The following is a 12,644-nucleotide window of genomic DNA, read 5'->3' on the forward strand; positions in this document are numbered from 1 at the left end:
TGTCTGTCTGACGCACCCACCGCTAGCCTCGCTTAGCACAGATTCTGGAGGTAACCGGCTCCATCTAGCCTACTACTATTACTCCAACTCTGAGTGAACTCCAGGCGAACTCTGCTCCTCACCATGGGGCTTCTCGTGATGAGAGCAAATCACTCCGCCCAAGTAGCAGTGCTTCGCCTTCTGAGAATATAGTCCCCAGTATGTATACGGTTAGAAGATGGCATGTGACCTTGTTATTTGTACATTTGTGCTGTGACTATACAAATCACAATATGTAAATAGGAAAATGTTGGCGTTATTTTGTCACTTATTGGGAGCAGTAGGCTAGATGGAGCCGGTTACCTCCAGGATCTGTGCTAAGCTAGGTTAGCGGTGGGTTCGCCAGACAGAGTTACGACACACACGGAGATGAGAAGGCTATGTATGGACTTATCTAACTCTGGGGGATACGGTGAATAAGACAAAGTCCCAATAAGTCGGCTTATTCCTTTACAATGGACTCATGTCGGAGCAAAATAGAAATATACTGACGCAATGTCCTTGCTTGAATATGTGCATTCAACCTCTATCTAAGGGTATCAGTGTCAGCCTTAAATGGCCTTATCATCCTAACATTATGTGTGAGCCAGTGTAGTGAGCAGCTGCAGCTGTCGAATTGGTGGCTGAGAGCCGGTGAGCTGCTGGATGGCACAGCTCACAGCCAGACTGGAAAAACAAGGCAGCAGGATGCCAAGAGTTTAGACGGGCTCCGGTTCCCCATTAACATGGCCTGCCAGGAAGGAGGCAGTTTGAGCTGGTCAGGAGGGAAAGAGGAGAAAGTTGCTCATTGGGAGTCATGTTTCGCACCATAACAAGGCTGTGTCAAAATTCACAATACGTTTTGTTTGTTGTAACATTTGATTTTTTAGCATGAAATGGCGAATCAAGCCATACATCAAGTTTTTTTCCGTATACAGGTGGCGTAAGTTACGTCTTTTGTTTTTCTCTGTGTAATTGTAGCTCCCATTTGCAGAGTCTCTGGTTTACATTCAGGGTTTTTCCTGCATAGAGGGATTTTTGGCTCCCCCCAAGGAGGTCTTAGCCAGCCCCAAAGGAAAATCATCAGCATCAAAATGATAAGAATTATAAAAGAATAAAAATAGCACTTCAAATCCTCTCTGACTGTGTTTAACAGCAATCTACCAAACAGCTGTTGAAAAAGCATAAACTTGAGTAGGAGCGCTTATCTCAGTTTACCGTCCAGAGTCTGGCTGTGCTGGACTCTCCCTGTGATTTTAACGGTGGTATTTTAATATGAATATTATTTTTTTTAAGCAGTTTTGTTGATTGGGGTTTCATTTACTCAAGCATAATAGACATTTTTGTTTATCAAATTGTCAGAAATGACATGCGACTGCAAATAGATTTCTGTCAAATAAGATAACGCAGACTCCGTTTTATTGTATTAATAAATGGCACTTTTTTGAAATATTTAATGTGTTAACTCTCACTGATTCTTGCTTACTCATTACATGGTGTTAGTAGTTTTAAGGAGTAGGAGTTGGTATACAGATTCAGGGGAGTGCAAGGACGGGTGGTATTTGTGATCTTATGTGGTGGGCCGGTCTGGGCCAAAATGCCAGGGCCGATTTTTGGTCCCAGTCCGTCCCTGTGTCAGTGTTTTCATAAACACATTTTCCTCCCTTTAGTGGCTGAATGTGTGAGAAGATGAGGGAGAAATGACTCACACCCAACATTATCATTTACCTAAATTATCACTGTGGAAGCAGCATAATCTGCTGCATATGAGACATACTGCATACCAACCAGTTATTGAGAAAGCATCAGGAAGTCATCCACAGTCAACAGCGTCTTTCTGTGGAAACTGCGGAACTGTGGAAAAGGTTATGAAGTGTATTTTTTGGTGAAAGGTGGATGCGTCACACACATCTTCAACATGGCAACACAGAAGGTCCATCCAATCACCACAGTTTCAAGATTAGTGTCACCAATTTAGTAACAAACCAAATGTCTCCCCTTCTGTTTCTGAGTTATGGCGCTGAATAGAGAATGGGACGGACGGACGTATGTACGTACAAATGGACAGACGGACAACCTGGAAACATAATGCCTCTGGCTGTGGCTGTTGCCGGCGTAGAGGCGAACAACAAACAGGCATGACATAATGTTTAGCAGTCTATGCAATATGCAATGCTTATATTGTTATATATTATAATATTGTTAAGAGATGTTGAACTAAATTGTTTCTGTCTCTGTGTTGCCATTTAAGTATCACATTTCTGCACTTTTAATCACTTCCTGGAACTGAAGCAGAAAAACACATACAACTGCATATCTGGTCCACAGCAAAATATCTCCACAGCTATTAGATATATTACCCTGAAATGTCATGTCTTTGGCCAAAAGTATCTTAAAAACTCCATTACTTAATAAAATGTAATAGTCAATACCAACGCCAGTGAAATTGCACGATTCTCCATACCCAAATTGATACCACAGTAAAAAACTAAAACAACACAATAAATCCCATGTACTTCCTTATAACATGTATTTCAGGAGTTGAGTTTAGCCAGAAAAAGTGGGCGTCATGCAGTGACGACAGCTACGCTTAGGAAAGAGATCGTGGTTTGAATTAAAATACTCACGAGGAACAAACACGCCTTTCCCGGGTGAAAGTATTTTGTTATTGCACTTCGTCCAAGTGGTGTAGCCGTAGCTAGCTGTCAGAGATGGCTGCCGTTCTGCACATGCGCGACTCACATCGTGTAAGGACTCACATCGTGCCTTGACAGGCGCTAGTGTCTGTTCTTCTTCTTTGCATTTAGCGGCAGACACTTGTAGATGTATTTGCTGCCCCCGTAAGGCCCGGAAGAATTGCATCCCCCAGTAGAAGAAACAATTTCAGAATTTTTGGCATGGACTTGGTACCGGAGTATCGGTTCTCGTGACATCCCTAGTCCCCAGAGGTTGAGCAGTACCCTCAGGACAAGCTTTTCATACCAGGTGTCTCAATCAAATTCTGTAGTGTTGCTGCTGTCAACTCTCTTTCACTACTCAACCATAATCCAAAGCAAGCCAAGTGCCTCTGCATATTAAATAGTCCATATTAAAACAGGATAAATGTGGCAGATATCCTAAAATATTTTCCTGTTTACTTTTCCTACAGGTCTGTAATTAGCTGATAGAGAGGGAGTATTCTAAGACATGAAACCAATACCCAGGGCAAAATCAGAAGCACGACTCAAACCGAGGGAGGTGGCAACCGCTCTCAGCCAGTCTACGGTGTAAATACTGACACACACTTGCATCCCCAGAACACACACACACACACACATCTATATATACACCCACAAAACCCACAGCCTCGCTGGAGGGAAGCCAAATGTCGCTGAATGCTAACATGTCAGAAGGGGACACAATAACAAGAAACAGTTAAAGGTTTTGTTATTGTCAGCAAATCCCATGTGCAGAGCTGAACCAACAATGAATGTATCTACTAAAAAGTAGTGTGCGTGTTATCAAAGCCTGATTTATCTTCTTCCTCTGTGCCATAGAGCTCCATTGTTGTCTAAAAACTATTAAAAACATATCAGTGAGTCACACTGTTGCGCTGGCTGACATGTTCCTTCATTACCATGAAAACACACACACACACACACACACACACACACACTGTACAGTATTTTATTTTCACTCAATCCCACGTACACTCCGTCCTGCTGCCACAGATACTCACTGAAGCACCAAATGTGGATTAATCCACTGCTGAAAATAGTCCCCAACAAGTGCACTATTTGCAGCATTGACCAGCTGTTTCAGGAGATTACTAAACCTTCTTTGTCTAATATTTATGTCATCCGTAGCAGTATTAAGGCTTGCTCCTGATTTTGATGGACTTTTCCTCTTTTGACCAAAATGTACTAGTTGTAGTCACGTTCTAGTGAACTGAGGGAGAAAGGCCCAGTTTATGCCAACTGCCACCAAATGTTTTACGTATGAAACGGAAATGACACTTCACTGCAACACAAACAAATATATTTATTCACCTCTATTCACACACAATGAGGCATATTTTCAGTTGTGTCATGATGTTAATGATGACATCACATACAATCTAGTCATCATGGCACAATTATGCTTAGTATAATATAAACATAAATATAAAATAATGTAAATGACAAGTAATTCATTTGTATTTGAAGGTCACAAAGTGGCTTTTCAACTCACATATTAGCACCTACTGTGTTTTATTACCTTATTCAATAATGTTGTATAGAATTGTTTAAAAAAAATACTATTTCTCATCCTATTTTATGGTACAACTGGTATTCCTAATATTGTGGTCAGTCAGTGTATATACCATCATATTTTCATCAATGTCAATCCTAACAAATTGGGCCTTGGCCTAATACCATATCATTGTGCAAATTTACTTAATTATACCTAGTCCTAGGTCAGGGGTCATTAATTACATTTTGCAGAGGGCCAGAATACAACCAGCATCATCATCACGAATGAAAACGTGAACATAAAGATTGCGTCATTCACGTGCATATTAAGTAGCCACGTTGGTTTATTTTGGTCTTATAATACATCCATAGATGCTCCAGCAGAGAGGATGGTTAGTTTAGCCAGCAGTTAAGTTTACAAGAATTTGTCCAAATTTCAAGATTTGTGGCAAACTAAGATAAACAGTTAGACTACAAACCGACAGCTTTTGTTTTAGGTTGTTTGTCAAAATTCACTATTTAGAGTAGAGTACAGCTGTGTTTGTGAGTGGACAGAGCTGTATTTAGAGTGGACTGCCCAGACAGATCAGATTGAAATATATCGCTTCCTACATGTGTATGCCTGTAGACAGGTGAGATATGTATTTACTTTTAGGTTTTATTGTAGACTACTTACAGTAACGAGTAATTTGTGGGGTCTGCACAGCCTTGTGGGACCAAAATGCTGGACCCCACAAGTTTAAAGGGCTGTTTGAGGGTTAAGACTTGGTTTTAGGATTAGGGTTAGAATTAGGTTATGGTTAGGGTGAGGGTAAGGGTTAAGGTTAGGCATTTAGTTGTGATGTTTAAGGTTGGTAAGGGGCTAGGGAATGCATTATGTCAATGACGGGTCCCCACAAAGAGAGTGAAACAAACGTGTGTGTGTGTGTGTGTGTGTGTGTGTGCGTGTGCAGCGCGGGCATCGCTGTTCAGAATCCCGTCTATCTTCCAAAATGTAACGCTTGTATCCAAAGGAATTGTGCTTGAAGCTGCAGGCCATCCAATTATAACGACCTCATCCACATTGTCGAAATCATTTAGATATTGAGCCATTACATTGAAAATCTTTGTCGTGAGATCGATAACAGTTAGCTAGCTAGCCTGTTTATGTTTCTTGTAATGTTAGCCATAGTTATTGTGCACGGTGCTGCATAGCTGCAGGGCACTACTCACCTTGGGTGGTTTGAAGGGGTAGTCTGGGGTGAAGGCGATGTCCAGGAAAAACACTCCCCCCTCGTACACTGAGCCTGGGGGCCCCAGGATGGTCGACCTCCACTCATAGATGTTGTCTCCTTTGGGACCGGCACTGCAATCATGAAAATGAAAAAAGGAGAAGGAAATATTTAATCTACCAGCAGGCGTTTAGAGAGGAGGAAAAGACACTCTAATCTTATAACTACATTTTCTCTGCAGCAGCAAGGAAGTGAGTAAATAAAGTGTGTGATTATCAGCTGTTAAATCAGCCGCACAAAGCTGCCGTTTAAAGTTCTTATCCATTAGAAGATTATGCAACATTACTACAGTGTATATAACAAAGACTGCATCTGTAAGCCAGGAGAAATGATTAGTATGATCAATGTCATGTGGATGACTGATCTGTCTGGGATCTGCAGGCAAGCATGAAACACACACACACACACACACACACACACACACACACACACACACACACACACACACACACACACACACACCTGTAAGAAAAGAGGCACTAATCCAATTCCATTTTCTATTGGAATTAGGCCAGATGCCTCTGTTGGTGCCTTGTATTACTTTTACTTTCATCATTTACACACAGAGAGGAAGCCAGAGAGAGAGAGAGAGAGAGAGAGAGAGAGAGAGAGAGAGAGAGAGAGAGAGAGAGAGAGAGAGAGAGAGCGCATGTGTGAGGCACATAAATGTAAGATGAGAGTGTGAGTGGAGTTGTTCATGTGAAACAGAGGCCCGTTGTAAAGCACCGGGCTACTGCAGACCTATTTCTTGTCAGCGTGTGTTTGGACACAGAGAGGAATTATGGGATCCGTCCAGGGGAAAGGATGCCGACATGTTCTCCTGGATGGATAAAAATAGTCTCGAGAGCCATAGTGCACTGGGGCCGACGGGGGACAAGAGGGACAATAAATTGTTCTGCTTGGCATGAGGCGGTGTGGCCTGATGTGACATGGAGGAATCTATGTTTGTGTGTCAAATATCTTTTTAAATGCCAATGTCTGTAGAGTAGCACTCCCAGATTTGGTTATGCCACAATATGGTGCTGATCTGGATCTTTTATTATCATAACAGCTCTATTTACTCTGACACCTAACCTGAATTACTGCAAACGTGCTCATCCACTTTCAAAGAAACCAAACTTCGAGCCACAACTTCAAAGCATCTTTAGACCCATCTCTAAACTGCCTTTTGTCAACCTGTTTTAGAAAAGCGCTACATGATTAAGGAGTATTATTAGGGGTGGGAATCACTAGAGGCCCCACGATACGTTATCATCACGATACTTATGTCACGACCTTATTATTGCGATTTTAAAAATATTGCAATATCCTGCAATATATTGCAATTTATTACCTTTTTTTTTAAACTTCTAAATTTTCCCAATTTAAAATGATGTCCCAAAAAGGAAACTTTGTCAATATATGTTTTATCTAAAAAGATACATTGTCTCTGTTTGTTCATCTAACTTCAATTTTATTGCTGCAAAATGGGATTGTACCGCTACCAGTGGAATCTGGGGATGCACCGAAATTTCGGCCACCAAAAACTTTCAGCCGAAAATGCCATTTTCGCTTTTTGGCTGAAAGAGAAAAACGGCCGAAAATATCGCTCTATATCTCAGTGCTCAGATTTCCCTCTTGTTTTCTCGTTTTCCCGTTACGATGCTACCCAGCAAAGACCGATCATGTCAGCTGTGTAGAATTACTTCAACGTTTCTGATAAGAACATCAAATTTGCAACCTGCAGTGTTTGTTCAAAAATCTGTTACAGAACTGAATGAAGAATAATATATTTAATATTGCGTTTTATATATATTGTCAAATTTTGGTGTGTTACTTTCAATAAAAGTATGACCATATTATTAGTTTGTAGTTTTTCAATTCTGATTCATTAAATTCATGAAATCAATTAAAAAGTATAATTACTAATAATAATACAAAATGTTCGGTTTTGGCCCAGAATTTTCATTTCGGTGCATCACTAGTCAAATCCTATTTCAAGGTAGACATTTAAAATCGTCCTCTAGGCCTCTTAAAGGGGTGATAGAATGCAAAACCGATTTTACCCTGTCATAGTTGAATAACGACAGTTCGGTGGGTAAATAGGACATACATAGAAGCTCAAAGTCCCATTGACACCCCTTTACTATGAAAATCTCATATTTTGAAACTGCCGCTGAAAACGGGCGAATCCCCAAAAAGCTGGAAGTTGACGTCAGCCTCCCAAAAACCGGAACCTTTGTCAGCCCATGGGTGTATTAAGAGAACGGTCACGCCCCTACATTTACATAGGCTACACAACTGACCTGAGATCAGGTAGTCTTCCGAATCTAGGTCGCGCAGATCTCTGCTATTCCATTACAAAATTCACTTCTGAAACTTTTTTATGCGAGAAATCAACTATGTAAGGCTCAAATATGGGCCACTTTATGAAAATGGATGGCTAATTGCAAATTTTGTCCGACTGTGTGTCGGAATTCAGCGCCGGTGCTGCCTGTGTTGTTGCCTCGCCGCCCGACCTGCCTTCCTTCACACACCCCGGCCTGCTCTGAGGAACTTGGAGCTCCGTCACGACTGGCAGCCCACAGCACTCCATACCCGCGCAAAGTCACCGGTTTTTGGATAATGGACTACTAAACGCCGGTGCTCTGTCAGAGCTCCAGGACCTGCAGCTCCCCTCTTCCTGCTAGCTAAATGCCCGGTGTATGTGAGTGAGAGCACGGTCAGCGAGCTTGTTACGCCAGCAATCTGTTACCACAGGTTTCAGTTAATCTTTTAATGTGTGTAATTATAATGTGTTGAGTTATTTAAACAAACGATTGGGGAAATAAACGCAGCTTGTCCCTGAGTCTCATTGATAGAGCCTGCGGCTGGATGTAGCTCTATCAATGAGAGCTAGCTCCTCTTAGAATTCCTCTGAAATTCACAAATATTCATTAACTTGAAATCGGACACCGTTGCTAGCTTTATAAGACATTTAGGGAGATGTTGTATAAGTGGCGTGACGAAATTCAAACTGTAAATATAAACAAATTACGCTGAAAATGAAGCTAACTATCCGTGATTTGTAGCTAGCTACACATAGCTAGGATTGAAGGGACAGTCATAGCTAACGAAACCCCCACTGTTCACAAAAAGTCATTAACTTGAAATCGGACGTTGTTAGCTTTACGTTTTAATACATTTAGTGAGATTTGTGTAATGGCGTGTGTAAGGGGCGATGAAATTCAAACTGTAAATATACTTTATTTATGCCGAAAATGAAGCTAACTATCTGTTATTTGTAGCTACACATAGCTAGCATGAAGGGACAGTCATAGATAACAAACCCTAATCTTCACAAAAATTCATTAACTTGAAATCGGACACCGTTGTTAGCTTTAAGACCTTTAGAGATATGTTGTATAAGTGGCGTGAAAAAATCAAACTGTAAATATAGCTACTCTAGTTATGCCGGCAGCTGACAGCCAGCCTAGATTAACTGGAACTGTTGTAAGAGATTGCTGGTGTAACAAGCTCGCTGACCGCGCTATCACTCTCACACACGGGCCATTTAGCTAGCAGGAAGAGGGGAGCTGCAGGCCGGGGTCTGTGGAGGAAGGCAGGCCGGGCAGTGAGGCAGCAACACAGGCAGCACCAGCAGCTGAACTCCGACACACAGTCTTACCAAATTTGCAATAAGCCATCAATTTTCGTAAAACGTCCCATATTTGAGCTTTATATAGTTGATTTCTCGCCTAAAAAAGTCTCAGAAGTGAATTTTAATAACGTAATAGCCCGACAAACAATGTATAACTTTGCAGTGAGCCCTGCTGTCGAGTCTCCCATGTGTTTCTATGTAGTTTGCTCAAACCAATCAGCACGTAGCTCATTCTGAATATTAATGAGCATACCATATTTGGAAGAAAAGCTCTTGTTCCAAATAGAGCCATATTCACAGGGCAGTTAAGGGCCTAATAAAATAGCATTCGGGCAGTTTTCAGCCCAACCAATGTTACATACCCCATTAGGAGTAAAATACCCTATATAATCATTCTATCACCCCTTTAAGGTTGGCCAGCCGTGGAGTTTTTCTCTCCACTGAGTTCCCACAGTTCAGTCTGCAGCATCTGGAAATGTTTAGAGGCTCTGCCAGCACCGCCTCCTTTATTTCTGTTCCTGCAGCCTGGTACAAACCGCTCGGACAGATTAGGGATCCAGTAGAGAAGGATCTAGATTTTCTACCACCTGCCTAGGCCTGTCAGAATGATAGAGGACACAGACCTCCGACATTCACCTCAGGTTATGCTCTCTTTCCAACTTGCAACTTCACAGGGCCCCTATCTTTGCTAGTTTAAGACCGACCCAGTTGTCAGTTTCCCGTCCAGCGGCCGCGTTGTTTAAACAGCAAATGCACCTGCGCCCATCTGTGCGCCCATGGGCGTGCTGGTCTTACAGGGAGGTGTGTTCAGGTGGAAAGTGATCGCACCATTGACCAACAAAAACCTGGTCTAAAGTCAGTAACGCAGCATTTCATTGTTATTTTAATGGCTGATTCACCTCGTGAAGTTTAGGTGGCTTAGTGCTTGTGCCATATAAGATCTGCTCGCGCGCTTTCACTTCACGCGCGAGCAGATCAGTTTCTTCGCCTGAACATCTCTCCTTCTTGCTCAGCAAATCCGCCATTACAACAGCAATGCGCCAAAGTCCAAACGCGCCTGGCTTTTAAAGGGAATGGGAGATGATCTCCGATTGGTTTATTGTATGTTACACCCAAAACACACTGATTAATGAAGACACTAAATACAACCCTTTTGAAGCATGCGCCCGGCGCACAGACCCTTTTTTCCCCACCGTCAAATTAGCAAAAGTGGATTCGTACACGCCCTAAACGCACCTGCGCCAGGCGCTTCACGCCGTGCGCTCAGATCGGACACGTCTCTGCTGCGAAGAGAAGAGACACATCCACCAAACGAGAGGAAACATAACTCAAAACAGTTGCGCACTGTTTCACACCATTCCGCAGGAACATGTGGTTCAACCTAGCCTGGCTGACACCAGACCCTTCTCAGCTGTAACTGAGAAGGGTCTGGGGAAGGTTCATTGACAGTTCATTTCCAAAGGGGGGCGTCACCAACAGACGCCGCTCAAATGCCTCTGTGCGCACTGGATAGTCCTTCAACCAATCAGACCAACGATCCGGGTGACGCTACGCTTCGGTAGACATCATGTTGAATGTAAACAAAAAGCTGCTCGCCGTCGCTTTGCTATCGTCGTCGCATAAAGCCCACCTCAACGGTTGTGATTGGTGTAAAGCCCGCCTCAATGGTTGTGATTGGTGCCTCGATTTTGGGGACATTGGAAATTGGCTTGAATGGGCTCTTGGCCAGAGCAAATCTCAAATTTGCTGGAAGTTCGTCAGGGTTTACCCAGGCTAGAATCAACCAGGAAACCGTAGCAACGCGGTGCACACCGTTTTGAGATTGAACGTGCCCCAGAAGTGAGATACAAACAGAAAATATATAGAAACAATACAGGAATTGACATCATACTCAAAACCATAGTAAAATAGAGAATGAATCAGAATAAAGTCCCAAAGTAAAAACAGACAACTTAGTAGAAACATTATTTATATACAAATACTGTGCACGATATCAATTAACACGAAAAAAAAAGAAAAAAAAACAGACAAGAAAGGAGAGTGATCAATGTACTCATTTAGTCCTGGATACACCATGGCTTTCAATTGTCTGGTTAGTCACCCTGAAGAAGGCCTGTGTGCCACAGTGCGTTGGTGCATTTTTTTTTAACCTTTTGCTAATGCAGAAGGCAATAAAGGCTTTTCAATATTTTCCTCAACAAGAGTGCCTTGGTTTGCACGCTGTTCTGATGCTATTTGATCTTCCCTGCACCAAAGAGCACTGTGTTAGACTTTTTCCAACCACCACCAAAAAGAAGCACTCCTTTTCTCTGCCTTCATACCAAAATTAATTTCGGAGGAAAAAGAGAGCCATTCTTGATGAAAGCTTAATGGCAAAGATGGCTATTTCCCACGGTGTCAATTTCCACACTAAGCCATTAATAATAAACCTGGAGCACTAAGAGCACCATGCCAGAGGAGCTCTATAATTAAGACGAGGCTGCTTCTGTATCCTTTAGCTTCCTTGCAACTGTGATTAGAGATGGAACAATTCCAAAATGTTGCTGTGCAATTAATTGCCTCAGAAATAATTGCAATTGATTATATAATTGTCTCTTTCAGTCAAGTTTAAAAATATGTATTTATTTAACACTTTTTCAAAACAAATTTAAGTTTTGAATGAATCATAGGATGCGTCTTTGGGTTATATATCACTGTCATGTGACCCAGATAATGTAATAGTACAAATACACAGCCGATGAAGTAAACCACGCCTATTTATTACCATAAAACATTTTTTGTAACTGTACACCCCCCCCCCTTGTTATTTTTGTTGTTATGAACATGTATAGGGTCAAGTGCCACCGACAAACAATTGAAATAATAATGAAAATATATAGTCCAATAATCATTTATATAATTAAAATTTTGCATATCTAAACAAAATCAACAACTACCAGTCATACGCCTTAAGACCTTAGCTAATGTTAGCAATTAATTGTATTGTATTGTCTAATTGTATTGATTATGTAAAAAAAAAATGACAATTAGACAATTATGGAATAATTGTTACAGGCCTAACTGTAACATCTTCATATGGCCGGGAACTGACCGCTGAATAATAAAACGTTGAGGCCACAACTGACCACATCAGCTGCAAAAAGTAGATCCGGAACCGGTTTCTTTATTTTCACTGAGGAAGATTGTTTTGCGGAAACAAAAATGAAAAATCTGAATCTGAATTGAAAAATTCTTAAATAGCCAGAAGCATGCTGTGCTCCACCCAATCCCACAAAAGAAGACATTTATATCATGCTTACAGTTAGTAGTCAGATGCAGCTCTGATTGGCCGAAATCAGCCAAGTGTGGAAACTCCAACCATCTGCACATTTTCATCTGTAAAATGTCTCACTCAGTACATATTGGCCAGAATTATTTAATACCAATGTAAGGATTCCACTGAAAATTTTTGTTTTATGTTGAAAACAAATATAGTTGCAAAGCGCCACCTGTTGGCAGCAGAAAAACGTTTGGTTTTAGTAGTTA

General features: G+C 41.6%; 1 protein-coding gene across 1 annotated transcript in view; it reads right to left on the reverse strand.

Moving 5' to 3' along the window:
• Window positions 1-12,644, reverse strand: part of LOC120571806 (ubiquitin-conjugating enzyme E2 E2-like) — a 103,534-nt gene that overhangs the window by 15,750 nt on the left and 75,140 nt on the right. Inside the window, exon 4 of the mRNA XM_039820901.1 lies at window positions 5,442-5,574. Coding sequence (XP_039676835.1) covers window positions 5,442-5,574 — 133 coding nt within the window. The remainder of the gene's footprint in view (window positions 1-5,441; window positions 5,575-12,644) is intronic.

The sequence above is a fragment of the Perca fluviatilis genome, chromosome 13, assembly GCF_010015445.1.
Source record: "Perca fluviatilis chromosome 13, GENO_Pfluv_1.0, whole genome shotgun sequence".
In the NCBI taxonomy this organism is placed as follows: Eukaryota; Metazoa; Chordata; class Actinopteri; order Perciformes; family Percidae; genus Perca; species Perca fluviatilis.